We start from the raw sequence: 26,021 nt of genomic DNA, 5'->3' as shown, positions 1-26,021 counted from the left end.
CCTAAGGCCCACTTGACTTCATGCTCCAAGATGTCTGACTCTAGGTGAGTGATCACACCATTGTGGTTGTGCAGATCATTAAGATTTTTTTTTGTACAGTTCTTCTGTGTATTCTTGCCACCTCTTCTTATTATCTTCTGCTTCGGTTGGGTCCATACCATTTCTGTCCTTTATTGTGCCCATCTTTGCATGAAATGTTCCCTTGGTATCTCTAATTTTCTTGAAGAGATCGCTAGTCTTTCCCATTCTATTGTTTTCCTCTATTTCTTTGCACTGTTCACTTAAGAATGCTTTCTTATCTCCCCTTGCTATTCTTTGGGACTCTGCATTCAGATGGGTATCTCTTTCCTTTTCTCCTTTGCCTTTCACTTTTCTCAGCTATTTGTATAGTTAGTATTCATCATCTCATATGCAAAAAAAATGTTTTTTCTCCTTGTGATAACAACTCTTAGGACCTGCTCTCAACAAATTTCCTGTGTCTCATACAGCAATGTTGACCATAGTCCTCATGTTGGATATTACATTCCTAGTACTTATCTGATAACTGGAAGTTTGTACCTTTTGACCACTTTCCTCTAATCCCTCCTCCCCTAACCCTCTGCCTCTAGTAACAGATCTGATCTTTTTTTCCTGTGAGGTTGGTTTTCCTGTTACTGTTTTTTAAGATTCCACATATAAGAGAGATTATACGGTATATATGGCATTTTAATTTCTCTGACTTATTTCACTTAGCAATGCTGTCAAGGTCCATCCATTTTGTCACGAATGGCAGAATTTCCTTCATTTTTATGACTGATTAATACTCCTTTTTGTTTATATAGGGGTGTGTGTGTGTATGTGTGTGTGTGTGATACTTTTTATCCATTCTTCCATGGATGGCCATTCTGGTTGTTTCCATATTTCTATATCTTGGCTATTACACATAATGCTGCAGTGAACATGGAGTGCATATATCCTATTGCAGGCAGATTCTTTACCAGCTGAGCCACCAGGGAAGCCCAGGAATACTGGAGTGGATAGCCTATCTTCTCTAGTGGATCTTCCCGACCCAGCAATCGAACCCAGTTCTCCTGCACTGCAGGCGGATTCTTTACCAGCTGAGCTACCAGGGAAGCCCTTATATCCTTTGAGTTAGTGTTTTTGTTTCCTTTGGATGGGTACTCAGAAGTGGAATTGCTGAATCATGTGGTAGTTCTATTTTTAATTTTTCGAGGAATCTCCACAATGTTTTCCATTGTGGAAAGTGGAAAAGTGGCTGCTCCAATTTATGTTCCCATCAACAGTGTACCAGGGTTCCCGTTTCTCTACATCCTCACCAACACTTATTTCCTGTCATTATGGTAATAGCCACTCTTAACAGGGTGTGACGTGCTATATCATTATGGTTTTGATTTGCATTTTCCCTCATGATTAGTGATGTTGAGCACCTTTTCATGTACTGGTTGGTCATTTGTGTGTCTTCTTTGAAAAAGTGCTCTTGCGCTTTTTAGCTCTTGAGTTGTTGGAGTTTTTATATAGGTCCATAGATTGCCTTTTCATTTTGTCGATTGTTTCTTCTGCTGTGTAGAAACTTTGTAGTTTAATATAGACCTACTTATTTATATTTGCTTTTGTTGCCTCTTCTGGCATCAACTCCAAAATCATTGCCAATACAAATACCGAAGTGCTTACTGTCTATTTTCCTCATGGAGTTTTATGGTTTCAACTCTTACGTTCAAGTTTTTAGTCTATAGTGAGTTAATTTTTGTGTATAGTGTAAGATAGTGGTGCAGTTTTATTCCTTTCCATTGCTTGTTGAATTTTCCCAACAGTATATATTGAAGACACTGTCCTCTCTTCATTGTATATTCTTGGCTCCTTTGTTGTGAATTAGTTGGCCATATATGCCTGTGTTTGTTTCTGGGCTTGTTATTCTGTTCCATTGTCTGATTTTGTGCCAGTACCATACTGTTTTCATTACTACGGCTTTCCTATGTAGTTTGAAATGAGAGGACATGATGCCTCCAGATTTGTTGTTCTTTTTCAAGACTGCTTTGGATAGTTGAGGGTCTTTCACAGTTCAATACAGATTTTAAGATTGTTCTATTTCTTTTTAAAATGCCATTGGAATCTTTTTCACATGTTACTGTTTTCTTTTTTTAATTGAAGTATTATTGATTTATAATGTTAATTTCTGCTGTAAAGCACAGTGATTCAGTTACACATACACACACACGTATATACATACATTCTTTTAAAATTATTTAATAGCACATTTTTATCTTTTAAATTTTATATTGAAGCATATTTGATTTACATTGTTGTGTCAGTTTCAGGTGTACAGTGAAGTGATTTTTGTTATACACATACCTATTCTTTTATTTTTTTTTTAATTGGGGGTATAGTTGCTCTACAATTTTGTGTTTGTTTTTCTGTACAACAAAAGTGAACAAGCTGTGTATACATATATCCCTTTCCTCTTGGACCCCCATCTCTCCCCTACACCCCATCCGTCTAGGTCACCACTGAGCTGAGTTCCCTGCTTGGTCATTCTGACTGATGTGAAGTGATAGCTCATTGTAGTTTTGATCTGCATTTCTGTAATAATTGGTTATGTTGAGCATCTTTTCATGTGCCTTTTGACCGTCTGTATGGGCTTCCTAGTGGCTCAGTGGTTTAAAAAAAAAAAAGCTTTGCCTACAATGCAGCAGTTTGCCTGCCAAGCAGGCAACATGGGTTCAGTCTCTGGGTCAGGAAGATCACATGGAAAAGGAAATGGCAACCTACTTCAGCATTCTTGCCTGGGAAATCCTATGGACAGAGGAGCCTGGCAGACTACAGTCCATGGGGTCACAAAAGAATTGGATATGACTCAGTGACTTATCGACAATAGTTGGCTTCTTTAGAGAAATGTCTGTTTAGGTCTTCTGCCCATTTTTTGATTGGGTTGTTTTTTTGTTATTGAGCTTCATGAGCTGTTTGTATATTTTGGAGATTAATCTTTTGTCAGTTGCTTCATTTCCAAATATTTTCTTTCATTCTGAAGTTGTCTTTTTGTCTCATTTATGGTTATCTTTGTGCAAAAAGCTTTTACATTTAATTAGGTCCCATTTGTTTAGTTTTGTTTTTATTTTCCTTAGGAGGTGGGTAAAAAAAATATCTGCTGTGATTTATGTGAAAGAGTGTTCTGCAGATGTTTTCCTCTGATAGTTTTATAGTGCCAGGTCTCATATTTAGGTCTTTAATTCATTTGGAGTTTATTTTTGTGTATGGTGTTTCTGTTGTTCAGTCTCTCAGTCATGTACGACTCTTTGTGACCCCATGGACTTCCTGCCACACGCCAGGCTTCCTTTTCCTTCATCATATCCCAGAGTTTGTTGAAACTCACGTCTGTTGAGTTGATGATGCAATCCAACCATCTCGTCTTCCATTGTCCCCTTCTCATGCCCTCAGTCTTTCCCAGCATGAGGGTCTTTTCCAGTGAGTCGGCTCTTTGCATCAGGTGGCCAAAGTACTGGAGCTTCAGTTTCAGCATCAGTCTTTCCAATGAATACTCAGGGCTGATTTCCTTTAGGATTGACTGGTTTGTTTTACTTGCTGTCCAAGGGACTCGCAAGAGTCTTCTCCAGCACTACAATTTGAAAGCATCAATTCTTTGACATTCAGTGTGGTGTTAGAGAATGTTCTCATTTCATTCTTTTACATATAGCTGTCCAGTTTTCCCAGCACTGCTTATTGAAGAGACTGTCTTTTCTCCATTGTATATTCTTGCCTCCTTTGTCATAGATTAAGTGTGTGGCTTTATCTCTGAGCTTTCTAGTCTGTTCCATTGGTGTATATTTCTGTTTTTGTGCCAGCACCACATTGTCTTGATGACTTAGCTTTGTACTATAGTCTGAAGTCAAGGAGCCTGATTTCCTCCAGCTCCATTTTTCTTTCTTAAGCTTGCTTTGGCTATTTGAGATCTTTTCTGTTTCCATACAAATTATAAAAATTTTTTGCTCTAATTCTGTGAAAAATGCCATTGGTAATTTGATAGGGATTGTGTTGAACATGTAAATTGCTTTGGGTAGTATAGTCATTTTTGCAATATTGATTCTTCCAATCCAAGAACATTATCCGTTTGGGTCATCTTTAATTTCTTTCATCAGTGTCTTATAGTTTTCTGAGTATAAGTTTTTACCTCGTTTGGTATGTTTATTCCTAGGTATTTTATTCTTTTTGTTGCAATGATAAATGGGATTGTTTTCTTAATTTCTCTTATGATCTTATATTGTTAGTGTATAGGAACACAACATTTCTGTGCATTGATTTTGTATTCTGCAACTTTAGCAAATTCATTGATTAGCTGTAGTAGTTTCCTGGTGGCATCTTTAGGATTTTCTATGTATACTATCATGTCATTGGCAAACAATGACAGTTATACTTCTTTTTCAATTTGAATTCCTTTTATTTCTTTTTCCTCTCTGATTGCCGTGGCTAGGGCTTCCAAAACTGTGTTGAATAATAGTGGTGAGAGTGGACACCTTTGCCTTGTTCCTGGTCTTAGAGGAAATGGTTTCAGTTTTTCACAATTGAAATGATGTTTGCTGTGAACTTGTTGTGTATGGCCTGTATTATGTTGAAGTAGGTTTCCTCTATGCCCACTTTCTGGAGGTTTTTTTTTTTTTTTAAGTCATAAAGGGGTGTTAAATTTTGTCAAAAGCTTTTTTAGCACCTGTTGAGATCGTATGGTTTTTATTCTTCAGTTTGTTAATGTAGTATGTCACAGTGATTGATTTGCAGATATTGACAAATCCTTGCATCTCTGGGATAAATTCCACCTAATCATGGCATATGATCCTTTTGATGTATTGTTGGGTTGGTTTGCTAGTATTTTGTTGAGGGTTTTTACATCTATATTCATCAGTGATATTGGCCTGTAATTTTCTTTTCCTGTGGTATCTTTGTCTGGTTTTGGTATCAGGGTGATGGTAGCCTTGTAAAGTGAGTTTGGGAGTGTTGCTTCCTCTGCAGTTTTTTGGAAGAATTTGAGAAGGATGGGTGTTAATTTTCCTCTAAATTTTTAATAAAATTCACCTGTGAAGCCATGTGGTCCTGGACTTGTGTCAAGAGTTTTTAAATCACAGTTTCAATTTCAGTACTTGTGATTGGTCTGTTCATATTTTCTATTTCTTCCTGGTTCAGTCTTGGGAGATTGTACCTTTCTAAGAATTGTCCATTTCTTCTAGATTGTTTGTTTTCACTGGCATATAGTTGCTTGCAATAGTCTCTTATGATTTTTTATATTTCCATAGTGTTTGTTGTAACTTCTTTTTCCATTTCTAATTTTATTGATTTGTGTCTTCTCCCTTTTTTTCTTGATGAGTCTGGCTAAAGTTTGGGATTTGATAATATTGCAAAAGCACCTCTCCTACCATCTTGTTGTGGCTTCTTCTTTTCTTTGAAAATATCTTTTTTCTTTGGTAGGTTCTAGTATTTTTTGTCAGTGTTTGCTCAGCAGTTAGTTGTAATTTTTTTTTAATTAAAAAATTTTAACAGCAATAACATTTTGTATTGGGGTATAGCTGATTAACAATGTTCTGGCAGTTTCAGGTGAACAGTGAAGGGACTCAGCCATACATATACATGTATCCATTCTCCCCCAAACTCCCTTCCCATTCAGGCTTGCACATAACATTGAGCAGAGTTCCATGTGCTATACAGTAGGTCTTTGTTGGTTATCCATTTTAAATATAGCAGCATGTACATGACCTTCCCAAAGTCCCTATCCTTTCCACTTGGCAACCATAAGTTCATTTTCGAAGTCTGTGAGTCTCTTTTCTGTTTTGAAGTAAGTTCATTTGTATCATTTCTTTTTAGATTCCACAAATAAGGGATGTCATATGATATTTCTCCTCTGTCTGACTTACTTCACTCCATATGACACTCTAGGTCCATCCATATTGCTGCAGATGGCATTATTTCATTGTTTTTAATAGCTGAGTAATATTCCACTGTATGTGTGTACCACATCTTCTTTATCCATTTCTCTGTCAGTGGACATTTATTTTGCTTCGATGTCTTGGCTATTGTAAACCATGCTGCAGTGAACATTGGGATGCATTTATCTTTTCGGGCCATGTTTTTCTCTGGATATATGCCCTAGAGTGGGATTATGGTCATATGGTAGCTCTGTTTCTCGTTTTTTAAGGGACCTCCATACTGTTCTCCATAGCAGCTATACCAATTTACATCGCCACCAACAATGCAGAGAAGGGTTCCCTCCTCTCCACACCCTCTGCCACATTTGTTGTTTGTGTATTTTATGATGATAGCCATTCTGACAGGTGTGAGGTGATAGCTCCTTGTAGCTTTGATTTGCATTTCTCTAATAACACAGTATTGAACCTCTTTTCATGTGCTTATTGGCCATTTGTATGTATTCTTTGGAGAAATGTCTATTCAGGTCTTCTGCCCATTTTTTGGTGCCATTAAGCTTCATAAGCTGTTTGTAAATTTTGGAGATTAATCCCTTATCAGTCACATCCTTTGCAAATATTTTCCCCTAATCTGTGGGTTGTCTGTTTATTTTCTTTGCTATGCAAAAGATTTTGAGTTTAAGTAGGTCCTATTCGTTTATTTTTGCTTTTATTTCCATTATTCTGGGAGATGGCTCAAAAAAGATGTTGCTGTGATTTATGTCAGAGAGTGTTTTGCCTATGTGTTCCTCTAGGTATTTTATACTGTCTGGTTGGACATTTAGGTCTTTAATTCATTTTGAGCTTATTTTTGTGTATGGAGTTAAGGAATGATCTAATTTCTTTACATGTGGCTATCCAGTTTTCCCAGCACCATTTGTTGAAGAGACTTTCTTTCCAGCATTGTGTATGTAGTAATGCTTCCATTGTCATAGGTTAATTGACCACAGGTGCATGGGCTTATTTCTGAGTTTTCTGTCCTGTTCCATTGATCTATATTTCTATTTTTGTGCCAGTACCATACTGCTTTGATGGCTGTGAGTTTGTAGTATAGTCTGAAGTTAGGGAGCCTGATTCCTATGGCCCCATTTTTCTTTTTCAAGATTGCTCTGGCTATTCAGGGTCTTTTGTGTCTCCATACAAATTTTGAGGGTTTTTTGGTTCTAGTTCTGTGGAAAATGCCATTGGTAATTTGATAGGGATTGCATTGAATCTGTAGATTGCCTTGGATAGTATTGTCATTTTGATAGTATGGATTCTTCCAGTGCACAAACATGGTATATCTTTCCATCTGTTTATGTTTTCTTCAGGTTCTTTCATCAGCATTCTTAGTTTTTGAAATAAAGGTCTTTTGTCTCCTTAGGTATGTTTATTCCTAGGTATTTTGTTCTTTTTGATGCAATGGTAAATGGAATTGCTCCTTGAATTTCTCTTTATGATCTTTCATTGTTAGTGTATAGGAATGCAACAGATTTCTGTGTATTAATTTTGTAACTTCCAACTTTACCACATTCATTGGTGAGTTCTAGTCATGTTCTTGTAGCATCTCTAGGGTCTTCTTTGTATAGTATTGTGTCATCTGCAAACAGTGATAGTTTAACTTCTTTCCCAGTTTGGACTCCCTTTACTTCTTTTTCTTCTCTGATCGCTATAGCGTGGACTTCCAAAACTGTGTTGGAAACAGTGGCAACAGTGAATATCCTTGTCTTGTTGCTGGTGTCAGAGGACATGCTTTCAGCTTGCAGCACTGATGTGACGCTTGCTGTGGGTTTGTCGTTTGTCATGTGTGCCGTGCTCAGCTGCTCAGTTGTGTCCTGACTCTCTACAGCCCCACGGACTATAGCCTGCCAGGCTCCTCTGTCTGTGGGGATTCTCCAGGTAGCTGGCCTTTGTTATGTTGCGGTATGTAGGCTCCATGCCCACTTTTCTGGAGAGTTTCTTTTTATAATAAACGGGTGCTGATTTTGTCAAAAATTTTTTTCTGTGTCTTTGAAATGATCATATGGGTTTGTTCCAATTTGTTGATATGGTGTATCCCATTGATTGATTTGTGGATGTTGAAAAATCCTTGCATCCTTGGATTGAATCCCACTTGATCATAGTGTATGATCTTTTTAATGTATTGTTGGATACAGATTGCTGGTATTTTGTTGAGGATTTTTGCATCTATGTTCATCAGTGATATTGGCCTGTAATTTTCTTTTTTTGTGGTATCTTTGTATGGTTTTAGGATCAGGGTGATGGTGGCCTTATAAAATGAATTGGGAAGTTTTCTTCCTCCGTGACTTTTTGGAATAGTTTCTGAAGGATAGGTATTACCTCTTCTCTAAATATTTGATAAAATTCACCTGTGAAGTAGTCCGGTCATGGACTTTCATTTGTTGGGAGATTTTTAATTATGGTTTCAATTTCAGTGCTTATGATTGGTCTGTTCATATTTTCTATTTCTTCCTGGTTCAGTCTTGGGAGATTGTACCTTTCTAAGAATTGTCCATTTCTTCTAGATTGTTTGTTTTCACTGGCATATAGTTGCTTGTAATAGTCTCTTATGATTTTTTACATTTCTGTAGTGTTTGTTGTAACTTCTTTTTCATTTCTAATTTTATTGATTTGAGTCTTCTCCCTTTTTTTCTTGATGAGTCTGGCTAAAGGTTGGGATTTGATGATATCACAAAAGCACCTCTCCTACCATCTTGTTGTGGCTTCTTCTTTTCTTGAAAATACCTTATTTTTTGTCACTGGTTGCTCAACAGTTAGTTTTGATTCTGATGTTTGCATGAGAGGAGGTGAGCTCAGGCCCTTCTATTCTGCCATCTTGCAGAGATCTCTCTCCATTGGAATTTTGATAGGGATTGTAATGGATCTGTCAATTACTTTGGGTAGTATGACCATTTTATGGCATTTTTCTAATCCTTGAGCATAGAATATCTTTCCATTTATTTGTGTGTTTGATTTCTTTCATCAATGTCTTATGGTTTTCACTGTGCAGAACTTTCACCTCCTTGTTTAAGTATAATCCTTGGTATTTTATTCCTTTTAATGTGGTCGTAAATTGTTTTCTTAATTTCTGTTTATGATAGCTCATTATCAGTGTATGTTTTGAAACACCACAGAAAACTGTGTATTTATTTTTTTGTCCTGCAACTTTACTGAATTCATTTATTTTAACTTTTTTTTGGTGGAGACTTTAGAGTTTTTTTGTATATAATATCATGTCATGTTCAAATAGTGACAATTTTACTTCTTTCTTTCTGAGTTGGATTCCTTTTCTTTTTCTTGCCAGATTGCTGTGGCTAGAACTTCCAATACTACATTGAGTAAAAGTGACAAGAGTGTACCTCCTTGCCTTGTTCCTAATCTTAGAGGAAAAGCTGTCAGCTTTTCACCACTGAATCTGATATTAGCTATGGGCTTGGCATATATGGCCTTTATTATGTCATGGTATGCTTCTTCTGTACTTACTTTGCTGAGGGATTTTCATCACAAATAGATGTTGAAGTTTTTCAATTGCTTTTTCTGTATCGTTACGATCATGAGTTTTATCCTTCATTTTTTAATATGGTGTATCACACTGATGGATTTGCAGATGTTGGACCATTTTTCCATCCCTGAAGTAAGCTCCACTTGATCATGGTACATTATCTTTTTAATGTATTGTTGAATTTTGTGTATCACATTGATGGATTTGCAGACTTGGACCATCTTCCCATCCCTGAAGTAAGCTCCACTTGATCATGGTGCATTATTTTTTTAATGTATTGTTGAATTTTGTGTATAACATTGATGGATTTGCAGATGTTGGACCATCTTTCCATCCCTGAAATAAGTTCCACTTGATCATGGTGTATTATCTTTTTAATATATTGTTGAATTCAATTTGCTAATATTTTGGTGAGCATTTCTGATCTGTGTACATTAGGGGTATTGGCCTTTAATTTTATTTTGGTGTCCTTGTCTTGTTTTGGTAGGATAATGCTGGCCTCGTAAGATAAGTTTGGGAGTGTTTCTGATTCTTCTATATTTTGTAAGAGTTTAAGAAAGATTGGTATTAATCCTTCTTTAAATCTTTGGTAGAATTCACCAGTAAAGCTGTCTGATTCTGGATTTTTTGTTTATTGGGAGGATTTTAATTACTGATTTGACCTCTTTAGTAGTAATTGGTCTGTTCAGACTATCTGTTTCTTCACAACACACTCTTGGTAGGTTGTATGTTTCTAGGAATTTATCCATTTCTAGGTTTTGGTTTTTTGTTGTTTTTTTTTTTTTTTAATTTCTCTTGGTTTCCTTCCTATTGATTGTTCAGTAACATGTTGCTTAACCTTCACATATTTGTGATTTTTTTCAGTTTCCTTCCTATAATTGATTTCTGGTTTTATACCATTGTGGTCAAAAAAAGATACTTTATAATTTCTTACATTTATTAACACTTGTTTTGTGGCCGTTCATGTAGTCTATCCTGGAGAATGTTGTATGTGTACTTGAGAGGGACTGTGTATTCTGTTGCTTTGGGTGGAATATTCTATATGTATCTTTTAAACCCATCTAGTTTAATATGTTTTTTAAGGCCAGTGTTTTCTTACTGATTTTCTGTAAGGAAGATCTGTCCATTGATGAAAGTGGGGTATAAAGTCTATTGTAATTGTGTTGCTGTCTATTTCTTCCTTTAGGTCTGTTAATATTTGTTTTATATACTTAATTTGCTCCTATCTTTGGTGCATAAATATTTACATTATATCTTCATGTTGGATTGACCTGTTTATCATTATGCAGTGTCATTCATTGTCATTCATTGCAGTCATTTTCTTCCTGCTTTTTAAAAAAACTTATTTATTTTAACTGGAGGCTAATTACTTTACAATATTGTGGTGGTTTTTGCCACATATCAACATGAATCAGCCATGAGTGTAAATGTGTCCCACCATCCTAAACCCTCTTCCCACTCCCCTTCTACCTCATCCCTCTGGGTTGTCCCAGAGCACCAGCTTTGCGTGCCCTACTTCATGCATCGAATTTGCACTGGTCATCTTTACATATGGTAATGTACATGTTTCAGTGCTGTTCTCTCTTATTGTCCCACCCTCGCCTTCTCCCACATAGTCTGAAAGTCTGTTCTTCACATCTGTGTCTGTTTTGCTGTCTTGCATGTAAGGTCGTCATTATCATCTTTCTAAATTCCATGTATATGTGTTAATGTACTGTATTGGCGTTTCTCTTTCTGACTTAACTTCACTCTGTATAATAAGCTCCAGTTTCATCCACCTCTTTATAACTGACTAAAATGTGTTCTTTTTTTATAGCTGAGTAATATTCCACTGTGTGTATGTACCACTGCTTCCTTATCCATTTGTCTGCTGATGGACATCTAGGTTGCTTCCATGTCCTAGCTATTGTAAACAGTGCCGCAATGAATATTGGAGTACATGTGTCTCTTTCAATTCTGGTTTCCTCAGTGTGTATGCCCAGCAGTGGGATTGCTGGGTCATATGGCAGTTCTATTTACAGTTTTGTAAGAAATCACCACACTGTTCTCCAGAGTGGCCATACTAGTTTGCAGTCCCACGAACAGTGTAAGATGGTTCCCTTTTCTCCACACCCTCTCCAGCATTTATTGTTTGTAGACTTTTTGATGGCAGCCATTCTGACTGGCATGAGATGGTACCTTATTGTGGTTTTGAGTAGCATTTCTCTGATAATGAGTTATGTTGAGCATCTTTTCATGTGTTTGTTTGCCATCTGTATGTCTTCTTTGGAGAAATGTCTGTTTAGTTCTTTGGCCTGTTTTTTGATTGGGTTGCTTATTTTTCTGGTATTGAACTGCATGAATTGCTTGTATATTTTGGAGATTAATTCTTTGTCAGTTGCTTCATTTGCTATTATTTTCTCCCATTCTGAAGGCTGCCTTTTGACCTTGCTTATAGTTTTCTTTGTTGTACAAAAGCTTTTAAGTTTAATTAGGTCCCATTTGTTTATTTCTGTTTTTATTGCCATTACTCTGGGAGGTGGCTCATAGATGATCTTGCTGTGATTTATGTCAGAGAGTGTTCTGCCTGTGTTTTCCTCTAAGAGTCTTATAGTTTCAGATCTTACATTTAGATCTTTAATCCATTTTGAGTTTATTATTGTGTATGGTGTTAGAAAGTGTTCTAGTTTCATTCTTTTACAGATGGTTGACCAGTTTTGCCAGCACCACTTGATAAAGAGATTGTCTTTTCTTCATTGTTTATTTTTGCCTCCTTTGTCAAAGATAAGGTGTCCATAGGTATGTGGATTTATCTCTGGGCTTTCTATTTTGCTCCATTGATCTGTATGTCTGTCTTTGTGCCAGTACCATACTGTCTTGATGACTGTAGCTTTGTAGTAGAGCCTGAAGTCAGGCAGGTTGATTCCTCCAGTTCCATTCTTCTTTCTCAAGATTGCTTGGCTATTTGAGGTTTTTTGTGTTTCCATACAAATTTTGAAATTATTTGTTCTAGTTCTGTGAAAAATATCATTGGTAGCTTGATAGGGATTGCATTGAATCTATAGGTTGCTTTGAATAGTATACTCATTTTTACTATATTGATTCTTCCAACCCACAAACATGGTTTATTTCTCCATCTATTTGTGTCATCTTTGATTTCTTTCATCAGTGTTTTATAGTTCTCAATATTTTTGTTTCTTTGAGTAAATTTATTCCTAAGTGTTTTATTCTTTTCATTGCAGTGGTGAATGGAATTGTTTCTTTTGATTTTCTGTAAGAAAGATCTGTCCGTTGATGAAAGTGGGGTATAAAGTCTCCTATTATAATTCTGTTGCTGTCTGTATCTTTCTTTAGGTCTGTTAATATTTGTTTTATAAGCTTATTTGCTCCTATGTTGGGTGCATAAATATTTACAAATATTATATCCCCTTGTTGGGTTGACCTGTTTATCATTATGCAATGTCATTCATTGTCTGTTGTTGTTTTAAAGTCTATTTTGTCCGATAGAAGTATAGTTACCTCAGCTTTCTATTGGTTTTTATTTGGATGGAAAATGTTTTTCCACCCCTTTACTTTCAGTCTGTGTATATTCCTACATCCGAAATGGGTCTCTTGTAGGCAGCACATCGATGGGTGTTATATATTCATCCACTCAGCCACTCCTTGTCTTTTGATTGTAGCATTGAGTACATTTACATTTAAAGTAACTATTGATAAGTATGTACTTATTCCCATTTTAATTGTTTTTGTCTGTTTTGTAGTTCCTTTTCCTTTATTTTCATGCTTTCTTCCTTTGTAATTTGATGATTTTCTTTAGTAGTATGCTAACATTTCTTTCTTTTTGCATATCTAATATAGGCTTATTCTTTACCTTGAGGCTTATGTATAACATAACAGTCTATTTAAAATTGATAACAAGTTTGATCCCATTCAGAAGCTCTACATTTTTACTCTTCCCTCCATTTTACATTTCTTTGCTCATGTGTGCTTGCATGCATGCTAAGTGGCTTCAGTCGTGTCTGACTCTTTGTGACCCTGTGGACTCCTCTGTCCATGCCAGGTTCCTCTGTCCATGGGATTCTTCAGTCAAGAATACTGGAGTGGGCTGCCATGCCCTCTTCCAGGGGATCTTCCCAACCCAGGGATCAAACCCACGTCTCTTATGTCTCCTGCATTGGCAGGCAGGTTCTTTACCACTAGCACCATCTGGGAAGCTTCTTCTTGTGTATGTCCTTAACTGATTACTGTAGTTAGTTATTTTTAGTACTTTTATCTTTAACTTTTATGCTAGCTTTATAAGTTATTAATCTACCACCTTTGCTATGTATTTGTAAATCTTTACCAGTGACACATACTTTCGTAGATTTTCCTGTTGGTAAATTAGTGCCCTTTCCATTGAGCTTAAAGAAGTCTTTATTATTTCTTGTAAGGTGACTTTAGTGGTGATGAAGTCCTGTAGCTTTTGCTTGTCTGGAGAACTGTTATCTGTATTCTTCACTTCTCAAGTAGAGCTTTGCTGGGTAGAGTATTCTTGATGGGAAATTTTTTTTTTTAACTTTTAGCACTTAGAAAAATAAAGGCATTTCCTTCTGGCCTGCAAAGTTTTTGCTGAAAAATCTGCTGGTAATTTTATGGGTTTTTTTGGGTAACATGTTGTTTTTTTCTTGCTGTTTTAAAGATTCTCTCCTTATCTTTAACTATAATGTGTCTTGGCATGGATTTCTTTGCATTCATCTCATTTGGAACACTTTCAGGTTCCCGGCAGGATTTTCTTTTTTTATGGCTAAATAATATTCCATTGTATGTATGTGTTTGCACATGTATGTGTATCACATTTTCCTTATCCATTTATTTGTTGATGGGCACCTATGTTGTTCCCATGTCTTGGCTATTGTAAATAATGCTCCAGTGAACATGGAGTGCAGATAACTCCTCATATAATGTTTTCATTTCCTTTGAATACATTCCCAGAAGTAGAATTGCTATAGCACATGGTAGTTCTATTTTTTGTTTCTTGAAGAATCTTTATATATATATATTTTTTTTCCCCCCCATAGTGGCTGGACCAATTTACAGTATGGGGCAACAGCTTTAGTGCAGATGACTGTATGCAAATGAATGCTTGCTGAAAATTACCAGTTTTAGTTATCACAGGCTAAGCTTTGTGACCTGGCTGTATAGGCAGCTGCTGGCTTGTATGAGGGGCATAGGGGGCCCTTTAGGCCCCTCCTCCCAGTAAAACCAGCTCCAATTCCCAGATGCCTGAAATTCTATCATTTAGGGCTTTCTGACCTCTTAAAATTCATGTATCCTTGGACAGAAGCAGTAAATCTTTGTCTACTTATCAACTGCACTCCATTCCCAAGCATTTACTGAATATCTCCTGTATGAATGGTGTTCACTGGGTAGACCATTGGCTTTAGCAGTTTTTTGCTTGCATACTTCCTAAAGCAGTTTTGAAAATCTTCATATCTCATACATCTAAAATTTGACAACTAAACTTCTCATACTAATAAATTTAAATATCTATAAAGGGCATAATTTTGATATATAATAAATATTGAAATTTAAAAAGAAAGTTCTTTCATCACTCCTTTAAATGTATCCAAGTAAATCTAATTACTGTGATGGTTTGATATACCATAAAATACACAAGGAGTCTCTTTTTTAACAGTTGGAAAATCTACATCATCTTTCTCCTGTGAGCCCTTGTTTCCCTTCCCTTTCCCCAGAAAATTTTATCCTAACATAATACATTTTTCTTTGCTTGTACTGTGTTAGTGATTTGCACAACAAAAATAATGAATATAAATTTAAATTCATTTTGAAAAAATTTCCTGTGATCATAAAAGCACTAAATGTTATGGTTTACACAGGATTGGATAGTTATCATCTTTATTAATAATACACAATTGACCAAGCTGATAAATACTTGACACATTTTAACTATTGAGAAAGTAAAAGTTTTTTGGAGCTGTATCATGTCATAGGATTCAAGGAGATAGTTTTTTCAATTAACTCAAGTAACCTAAGATGAATGTTGCTTATTGTAAAAATGAATCATCATCCTATATTTTTATACTTATAGGTACAACTGCCTGGAATGTCTTGCTCACAAAAATAATTAAATGGGGATGGAAAGGATTTTGTTATAGCAACATCACTCAATCCTCTGAACTCTTTCTGAGTTGCATGCCAACAATCACATAGTAATCTGTCATCAATTTATTTTAATAAATGTTTTATTTTAGAATTGTTTTAGATTTATAGAAGTTACAAAGCGTGTATAGAGAATTTCTGAATATCCTTCACCTAGTTTCACTGTTGTTAACATCTTCCATAACCCTGGTACATTCATCACAACTAAGAAACCTGCACTGGTACACTACTATTAACTAAACTCCATCAATCCTTTCTTTAATGATGAATCAGCTGCTAACTCAGTTTGGTATTTCTTCAGTTTTGTTGAAAGCACAGAATTAGAAACATCTGACTTGTGAAAGGATTTGTCATCCAGCCTTTGCCTTTCTTGTTTCCTGGAAAGTATATCAAAAAAGGCTTTACTAAGACTTACCATGTAATTGTTGATTATACCTGTTTCTCTTTTACTTGTCAAATTTGATACACTCAAATGGTTAGGAGAAACAAAATTGTGATAATTTTAATAGATCTTTGCTAATACCATATTTCTTAATAAAATGCTTTCTGTCTTATCATTTATATAAACACCTTGAAGCATCAAATTTAGCTCATTTTATTTATAGAAAATGTTCCAGGTTAGCCATGTAACCTAAATGCCAAACCAGTCCTTATTTTTAAAGGACTTAGTAAAACTAGACCTTTTCAATGTCAGTAAAAATGTTAATATGTTAATGAATTTGAGTATTAAAAGGGCAAATGGATAGGGCATGGGCCTTGCTCTGAATTTACTGTCCAGATCCTTCCTTCAGGAAGGCATAGCCACTTATATTTCTCACCCCCTACTTTCTTGATTTGCTCCCATTAGACCATTCTTCAGGAGTGATGTCCTTTTTGATAATAATTGGGGGAAGAAAAAAAGTGAAGTATCTAAACAAAAATTGCCATTGTGCTCACCTTCCTTACTCGACAATATATCTGAATGTAAAATAAATCCCCAGATGAGCCAAAAAATCCATTTCTAATACATCCTTAACAGAAATGAAAGACTGAGAAAGGCACGTATCCCTTCTGGAAGGGTGGTGCGCCATGCAGCGTCCACTCTTGGAAACTGAGAAATGTTTGTCCAGCAAGATCCAGCATGAAGCCTTGATTGCTGGTGTAGATCACTCTTAGGGCTGATCCATTTCAGGAAGAAGTAAATACTTTAGGAAGCTGAGGATCTGGAGAGTAATTAAACCTTTCAACCCAACATACCCTTGCATGGCTCTTGGAAACCCCAGGGTGTACATCCTTCAATGTGAATGATGCCAGAAAGAGGCCCAGGAGCCTGCCAAGATTCATGCCCACTGCTGGGGGTTGGGACATTTCAAGGGGGCAGATCAGCTCACCAACAGCCCCCATAAAGAGGCTTCTCCGATGTGGGTCTTAGTGAAAGAAAGTGGGAGAATCTTACCTCCTGAGCTGGGGAGGCTTGGAGGGTGATGATCCTTGGTCTGCTTTTTTGGCTCTTTGAGAACTAAGTACCCAGAGCAGTTTGTTTTTTCCTCTCAGATGTGAATACTGTACAGGCATCTAGAAAGTGAAGACCCTGAATTAAGAGACATTTACTTGGTCTACAGTTATACAAGCATTTCTGTTGTAAATTATCACTGAGAAGTTTTGCCTTTAAGTCCCTTTTTTTTTTTTTTAAAGATTCTAAAGTGATGAAAATACAATTTAGCACTCTGTATGGAATTCTTGGACTTGAAAATAAGCCTGCAGCCCCCAAATGCTGAGAACTGGTAGTGGTTTAGTTTCCTGTTTTCTCTTGAGCATTATGGGCAAGGCTTTCTTTGCGCCTGTCAGAAAAGCCCAGATTCACGTGGTCTTCACCTGTGCGGGCCTCACACTGACTCTTCTGTTTGTGTAAGAAGAAGCAGGGAGAAGTCAGCAAGGCCGCCAGCGCAGACAGCACGACTGAGGGCACGCCCGCCGATGGCTTCACTGTCCTCTCCACCAAGAGCCTCTTCCTCGGCCAGAAGGTAGGCCAGCGCTTGCCCCAGTCTGCTCGCGGGCCCTGGGACGGATGGGTGCCTCCACCAGCAGAAAGGCTGCCTGGGGACCACTCCTGGCCTCGCGGGCTGGCGGAGAGAGTAGGGGCGGGCGGTTTAGGAGAGAACTCGGGGAGGGCTGGGCCAGTTGCTGAGGGGAGATTGGCAGGTGGGGAGAGGAGATAGGGTGGTGAAGAAGAGGGACAGTAGCTCCTGTGGGGTTGGAGACAGCCTGGGCTCGGCCTGTGGAAGGAGCTGCCTACATGGGAGGACCTGGTCATCCTATAATCCTGGCCAGAAAGTCAAAACCAGGGCCTGGAAAGAGAAAGATCTAGCTGGCAGCCCAGGCATTCTGGTGGACACTGGAGGCGGAGCCTTGATCCAGGGGCCGGGATTGTTGCTAGACACACCGTGCCACCTGAGGAGTCCTCAAGCCAGGTGTTTGTTTTAACCGTGGGCAGTGTTTTCACCTGCCCCAGTGGTGCAGATTTGCCAGGACACTATATGGTTTTGTAACAGATGGTTCACTTTTGTTGAAAATAAAAATGATGCAAAGGCTTTTAAGACCTCAGAAGGAGGGTTAATATTTCTCTGTTAACACCAAAAAAGGGGGTGGAGAGACAGTGGGAATTACTTGGCTGATTTTTTTTTTAATCCTACATTAAAAAGTATTAAAGGCATGGATCTGAACTTCCACGTAAATTGCATTTAGTTCGAATGTGGTGAACAACTTGGTCCTGAAGCTGCATCATTTTTAAAAGCTCACCGTCAGTTTTCTTTTGCATCTCAGTGACACAGTCCTCCTGCTCACTTCATTGCAAGCCTTCTCCTCCCCCTCCCGCTTCCTGTCACTAATTGCACTCAGGCTCTCATGATGCAATTCCTGTGGTGGACTCTGTGTTCCAGCAAATAACCATTACAGTGTACATTTTATAACCATTGTCTGTATTTTGTATGCACTTTTCAAAGGGAAAATATAAGCAGCACTAGTTGTCATCTTAAGGTCTGGGGCTTTGAAAGTTTTTGTGTAAAATATTTTTTATTGATAAAATTTCAGCACAGCAGTGAAGGCAACCACCTGGGCTTACTTTCACCCTTTAACCTGTCCTTTGGGTACTATATTGAAAATTAATGTGACCTGTCACCCAAGTTGCTTTCATTTGAACCAAAGTGTGAAAAAGCTCTGCGATTTAAGGACTAGCTCCAGTGTGCTTTAGATCCCAAATGCTGACTATTAGCTGGCACTTGGAAGCCTGTTAAACAGGTAGAACAGTTTAGCCCAGGGGCCACCATCTCCCTCACTCCTTCCCCTGCCCCACCCTTGGGTGCCTCTCCCTTCCCTGTGTTCTTGCTGTCTCCTGCTGTTTACTCCAAAACCAGCCTCAGAACAGAACTCCTCGCACCCCCTTGCAGGATCCCTCCAGTGGCAGTACTTGGCCATACAGTGCCCGTGTACACATAGAGACGCTCTTCTTGGCCATGGGATCAGGGCCTCATGTGCTGCATATGAGGCCTGGGAGGGAGCCAGCAAAGGCTGCAGATTCATGGCTAGCACTGCTGCGACCAGGCAGCGCCACCTGCTCCATGATGGGTATGGGTCTGGCCTCTGACCTCAGGGTCAGCACTACAGGCAGGAAAGTACCGGAAAGTACAAATCTAGTGAACACTGACTACACCCGACTTAGGTTGGAAGGGAAGTCCAAAATGCCATAGAGAGGCACTGATACTGTAGAGTAATTTACAGGTGTGTTATCTAATACTGTATAGGAAATACAGGAAAATGGAAGCAGTGGGCTCGACAGTGACGCTAGCGTGGCTGTTCAGTATCTTGACTTTTGGAGGGAGAGCCTGAGAGGAGGGGCTGAGCTGGAGCCAGTGTCACATGGTCAGCTGTGAGAGAAGGGGCTGAGTGCAGAGCCGGAAGAGACACCCACCTTCTTCCCCGTGCAGCTTTACAACCCTAGATACACACATCCAGGATGAGCTACCCCAGACCCAGTCCTGTAGGCACCATTTAGCAGAGTAAACTCTGTCTCCCCAGAATTGCTATCACAGAATAAATCAACATCTCGTCAGCCGGGGCACCCTCTTAGAAGACAGTGTCCCTGGAACTCTGCCCCTGCAGCGTGAGAAAGGGAGTAGGTGTTCATAGTTAGCAGCATTACTGTGAAGCAATACTTTCTGGCCCTCTGTTAGTTTTTACTGTCGGGGGAAAGTCATGGCATTTAGTGCAAAAGGGGCCTGAGTTGTTAGACTAACACACAGGAATTTTCATACAAAGCGCATTTTAAAATGTTATTAGTACAGGCATTAATTTTGACTTGGATTTTTGGAAATGTTTCAGAAAGGATACTTCACAGTGATGACTGTATGGTACCCTATGTTCTACGAGTCTTGTTTTCCACCTGTGACAATGACACCGATGCTAGAGTAGTGCAGGCAAGCTGAGGTCAGAAAGGTGATACTGTGTTCACTACAGCCCTGAAAGGCATGGTTGCTAAGCTACTCGCAGGAGAAGCTGGCCCAGGGCTTAGGAGCCTGGGATCTAATTGTTGTTGATGATGATGTATTTCACATACAGCTGTCTCAGGAGTAATCACTCTCATTATTCTTTGATTTTACCCAGTGTTCACATACAGTGTTGAATTGTTTTCAAAAGGGAAACGGTGCTGTGAATCCAAGTTGGTGAGATGTGTTTGCTTTGTGATTCAGTGGAGATTCTCAGCGTCTTTTCAGAGATTTAAAAAGCTTTATGTTCAAAAGCAGTACTTCCAAGGTGTATTAGAAGTCTTTGTCAGTGGTAGTAAGTGATGTAGACTTCCCTGGAAGAGTCAGTGTTACTAGAAGCGGCCGGGAAGGCGGTGTCAGGAGGGCGTGCGTATGTGCCCTCCCCGCCCCCACCACACACTATCAGGATTGCAGCCAGACCCCTGTAGGCCGCTCGAGGCAGGGGTAGGCACCAGGGGTTTTCTTCCTCAGATCCAGACACCCTAGTCTCAGGGCTAGGGAACAGTGAAGAGAGAGAGGGCTCTTGAAGCAGTAACGTGGAGGAGAGGCCCACCACCCCCTTCCACCCTACAGCAGACAGTTCGCTTCTGAGACAGTTTAGGACACGGGCGATCCCATGCTTTTCCTCCAGCCGTGTCCTGAGTCCTTATCCTTGGGTGGCACATTCTAGCCTGAAACGCACCAGATGCCACCACCAGACCTGAGCCTCTGGGGGATTCAGACCAGGCATACGTGTGGGCTGGGCAGCATAGCATAGAGGAGGAAGCCCCTTTACGTGAGGGGCCGGGGTGGGAGTGGGTCCTGAAGCAGGCCACAGGGACACGTGCTCTGTGAGGAGGTGGAGACAGTTCTGTGGAGGACCTCGCCTCTCCATTCGCCTTAGTTGAAGTGGACCCTGGGGACAGAAGAAGAGTTCCATTTTATGTGGTGGATACAGGGAAAGAAGTCTTCTTCCTTGTCCATTGTGAGGGAATGAGAGAGAGAAAGCTTGGACTATGACAGTCTATACTCAGTCACTCAGATAATCTTTAATACTGACTTTTATTCCCTAAAATTGAATTTCTGATCACATATGTTTAAAACAATGATTGTACTGCTTCCTTTAGCCAAGGAGGTTATGTCAAGCTAGCCCAGATGTCCTTCCAGTAGCTCCAAGCCACCAGCTCCTTCCTTACCACAGGCAGGCTGCCTCCCAGCCAGCTCCAGGATGGCCAGGTCAGCTCTGAGCCAACCCAGGTCCCAGCCAGGACAAGGGCAGTGCCTGAGCTCTGACCTCGCCATATCCCTGCTTTCAGGGAAGCATCGCAGAGTTGTGTTTGGATGTTTGATGTTCAATCCCAGCCCTGTTTGTGGGCCTACAGAGACCTGAGCACTGTCATAGGCATTGGATGGCCCTCTCTCTGCCTTCAAGGAGCTTACACCCTAACGAGTTCACATCAGAAGTAGACAACAAGGATTCACTCGGCATAACTCCTTGAGGGAAGACTGGGGACCGCAGACACCAGAGGCTGGCTGCAGCAGCGCCCAGTGACCTGGGCATCATCAGGCCCCCATGATGGAGGAGATCCTGAAGGAGCCTTGGCTCAGCCCCTTCCCCCAGCCCCACAGCCCCTGGGGCCCTTTTCTGCTGTATGCCCGGCGACGCTCTTTGGTCACTTTCTCCAGTGACCAGTAGTCTTCACAGATATTTTAAATTCACCATTCCGGAGTTTGAAACTTAGTTTTCCATCTTTCCCAATATTAAGACAAAGGAAGTAGTCACCTTACTCACATTCCGAAATCATTAACAAGCCTCCCTCCTCCCAGAAAATCAGGCTCAACTTGGGAATGTTCACAGTGCCCCAGACATCTGATTTCCCAGCCCACAAACACTGCTGCTCTGCCATGTGCTTCAGACAGCTGTGCACCCCTTTGGGTGAGAGGCCCAAGTGGATTTGATCCTGGTTGGGTCTTGGGGGTGGGGGGTCGGTCCTTGGACCTCCTACTACTGGACATCTATCCTGGGCCTGCCAGGCCTGTTGGCATATGTCCTCTGCACATCCAGATCCTTTCCAGGCATGTGCATGCACAGCCTCTACTTATCCTCCTGTCTAGGGGAGCTTCTGTCCTTGTTCATGATCAGATCACTGTCAGCTTCTGCACCTGGTCCAGCCTGTCCAAGCCAAGATGATTGCCCATGTACCTGTCCAGAGTGCCTGAAGCAATGTGTCCTCTCCCCTCCCCCTTCCTCTTCCCCCAACACAGACACAGACTGGGCCTCCCCCAAGCACAAACATTTTAAATAGCAATACTGTTTTGTGGCTCAGCCCCTCACCCTGAGGACTTCTTCTGAGCCTGGCACCTGGCAGAACAGAGTTGGGAAATCAAGGCTCGGATGTGGGTGAGAGTGAAGGTGCACTTGGTTAGCTAGGGCTTCTTCATGCTAGGGGCAGTGGCTCCCTGACAGGCAGGATTCTGTGATTCCAAGAGGGGGACTGCTTCCACTCAGAGGGAAGGTGAGCCCAGAGAGAACTGGGAATTCTGTTTGCAACCTCTCCCTCACTTCAGCAAGGCCCTGAAGCCCTATGGTTTCCCCAGAACACCCCTCCCGCTAAAGAGTGGGGGGTGGTTCTTCCGAGACAGAGACAGAATCTACCAGGGTCTCCCTGGCTAGTTGAATCAGAGCCCATGGAAATAGCTGGTTTTCTGTTGAGGCTTTTCTGAATACAAATCCAGAAGCATCTATACAATTGAGGGAAAAAACAGCATGAGTTTTAAAGATTTAAACATGTATGACTTTAAAACAAACCAAAAAAAATTTTTTTTTAATTTAAAAAAAACCTAAAAAATAAAATCTCCTAGATGTCTTTAAAGCGTATTCACCCATAACACCAAGTGGAGTGTCCCCCGCCCCCTTCTCCTTTCCATTCCTCCTGCTAGAGCCTCCTGCTGCTTCACACAGTGTGTTTTTATTTTTGGTGGAAGGAACGGGGAATATTGGCTTAATTTGAGCTTTTATAAACAGCATTTGCTTGAAGTCATATGCAATACGTACATGATACATAATCAAACCCTTTGCCTTGTCCTGAAGCTTCACTTGCCTTACTCTGAGATCACACCCCATCCACACCCCTTCCCCTTGAGCACAACCATGAGTACCCTCGCCCCGATGCCATCCCTTCTGTGCCTCTGTCCTGGCACCAGGGCCCACATGTGCTTCTGAGCACGTCACTGTGTGAGGTCACCTCGGTGGGCATCCTTCAGCTGCCAGAATGTCAGGGCCCCTGATCACCCAGCAGTGCTGGGACTTGCACCCCAGAAAGTGTAAGTGGAGAGAGCTTGTGCGTCTACTCCTTTTGAGCCTTAACTGAAGATGAGGCCTCCCTTCGCTGTGGCGGGGCCTAGCCAGGGTCCTTCCCTGGCCATAAGACCAATTCATTTCCACAACTTTTAGTTTAAGCAGGCCCCTGTTTTGAGAATCATTGCTTCTGGGAATCAGAAATGGGGGGTAATATTTCTATTGCTTATAGGATGTCAGGGTTTGGATTGTTTTAGTTTTGTCTGCAACAAAATGTCTGACCCCAGAAATTCAGTCACTTGGAGCTCAGTGGCCAGGAGCATCCCGGCTGAGTGTCCGCACATGGCCCCGTCCTGGGGGATGAACGCCTGCCCCGCTGGGCCCAGTGGGTGTGGTCAGCTCCCCTAGCCAGGCTTGCAATTTGTCTTGGTCAGCAGCTCCTCTGGGGGCCGCTTGGGCATGGCTCTCTGTGCAGCTGGTCGGAATTTCTGTCACCTAAGAACAGCCATCTTCCCTGGGAGAGAGTGAGCGCCCCGCTGCAGGCACTTGGGCCTGAGAGCAGGAAGGGGAGTCCTGGGCCAGCTCAACCCTCCTGCACCTCTGACAGCCTCTCAGAGGCTGTGGCACCAGAATAGCAGCAGGGAGGCAGGACTTGCAGTGGCGCTTTATAAGGACTCAGCTGGTGGGGTACTCATAAAAGTCACTCAAGGAAAGCACTCTCCCCATTGCGCCTTGGAGTAGCCTCACCGACAAGGTGAACACAGTTTAAAAGACACACTGTCTTGCTGGAGAACTGCTGTGTCTGTTCCTGGGTTTGGCCAGATCTTCAGCATCATAAAACTAACAGGCCTGTAAAATTAGATGTTACTAAATAACAGACCATTCTCGCTCACCACCCCTGAGCAGGGCATGGGAGCCACTTAGCCAGTGTTCACAGTGACAAGAAGAGCTTAAGAAACCCATGGCCACTTGGAAGAGAATGGCAGGGCTGCTAGGGGTTTGCCCAAACCAGCTAGGACTTCTGTAGTATCCCAGTGCTCCAAAAGAGGACAGTCCCATATACCCCCCGACCCTACCCCAGCCATTACTTGACTCTGGGTCCTGAGAGCTGCTGTACCTTGGCACCCAGATCACAAATTCTTTTAAAGGAAGGTGGATCCCCCAGTCTGACTTGGCTTAGGCTTCTCTTTGGCCCCAGGAATCACCAAACATGTTCTGGACCCTCAGCCTAGCTTGCTTCTTTGTAGCATCCTGAGTGGCATTTGAGTCTTTTGTTTGAAATGGATTCATTTTAGCCAGTGAGTCCCTCTTCCCGTTTGTGCCCAGTGCACCTGGAGTATCCCCTGCCCTTCATCTATATCCCAAGGCTCCCATTTCTGTGACTTCCCAGCTGTCCTGTTATTTCCCACCTCATGCTTTTCTTTTCAGCTGAACCTTATTCACAGTGAAATCAGTAATTTAGCCGGCTTTGAGGTGGAGGCCATAATCAATCCTACCAATGCTGACATTGACCTTAAAGATGACCTAGGTAATTGGGGATGGGGTTTGGCACCATCAGCTGTCAGTTGAAAAGTTATGGAACCCAGAATTTAGGCTCTTCACCTTCTCAAATTTCAGATGGTCAAACTAAATTCCCAAAACCGAGATTAATATTTGAGGGTAGACACTGAATGTCTACTTACTCTAAGCCCTTCCAACTGGGAATGATGTGATTATGTTTTGTTAAGCCCTATTGGCTGCTTTCCCCTTGATTATAAATATATTGCCATCTAAATTCTCTTCCATAATGATCACACTGACTGCTGGTTACTTTGGGGGGGATTTTTTAAAACTGTGTTTTTTTTGTTTTTTTTTTTGTTTTTTTTTAAGAATTGAAACATCTCAGGTAACTACAAAATGAGTTTCTCCATTTAAGCCTTAATTAGAAATGACAGTTAAACAAAGCATGAAAACACTTGAGAAGGGAGACAGTTAACCTGCACATCAGGATATTATTAAGTTGTCTTTCATCCACCAGCAAATTGGATTCCCCTAAATTTACCATGTACTGCCACTTCAACTTTTTCTACAACTGAAAACAGTATATGACTGGGTGCCACCTTCATGAATTCTTTGGCTTGAGTATGATATTAGAGAGAAGGCACTCACTCTCTCTGAGTGAGTTCCTATGGAGGATACCTATGCCAGAGCTGTGGAGTCCCTGTCCAGGAGGGTGGATGGTTCAGGACAAGCTGAGAGGTAGCTCTCGGGAGTCCCACTCTGGTCTCACCTTTGTAGAGAGGACCAGGGCACAGCGAAGGCTCCTGTCTCCTTAGCTGTGAGCCTTGCAGGGGCAGCAGGCTGTCACATGCCCACCAAGGCAGCCATGTGTCTGGTACTGACTTAGGCACGTTTTATGCGCCTTTAGCTCTCATCTGTGGCCGCCTTTGTAAGACGGCAGATTTCCTTATCGGGAGAGACACCCGTGCCAGAGCCCAGGCCCGACCCACACACGCTGGGTGCAGTCGTGGGCTGAAGACGTGAGCACTGGGACTCAAAAGGCCCTGCCTGAACTTGTTTTCCAGCTGCCTTAAACAGGTCCTTTCATTTTTTAGGGGAAAAAAGCCCACAAGCTAGAAAAGGGGAGGATTCATCTATTCATAGTATACATAAAAACAAGATTAGAA

At 40.7% G+C, this 26,021-nt stretch overlaps 1 protein-coding gene across 7 annotated transcripts in view; it reads left to right on the top strand.

The window, feature by feature from the left end:
• The window catches only part of MACROH2A1 (macroH2A.1 histone), an 82,677-nt gene that overhangs the window by 39,349 nt on the left and 17,307 nt on the right, over positions 1–26,021 (top strand). For 3 of the 7 annotated variants that reach the window (XM_020908003.2, XM_020908002.2, XM_070465395.1), the window contains exons 5-6: positions 17,451–17,561; positions 24,784–24,883. In XM_020908003.2, the coding sequence (XP_020763662.1) occupies positions 17,451–17,561; positions 24,784–24,883 (211 nt within the window). The remainder of the gene's footprint in view (positions 1–17,450; positions 17,562–24,783; positions 24,884–26,021) is intronic. The other 4 variants (XR_011486851.1, XM_020908005.2, XM_020908004.2 and 1 more) reach the window with 3 other exon arrangements.

The sequence above is a fragment of the Odocoileus virginianus genome, chromosome 3, assembly GCF_023699985.2.
Source record: "Odocoileus virginianus isolate 20LAN1187 ecotype Illinois chromosome 3, Ovbor_1.2, whole genome shotgun sequence".
Classification (NCBI taxonomy): Eukaryota; Metazoa; Chordata; class Mammalia; order Artiodactyla; family Cervidae; genus Odocoileus; species Odocoileus virginianus.
The sequence above is the reverse complement of the archived record's forward strand: the minus strand, read 5'-3'. Positions and strand labels throughout refer to the sequence as shown.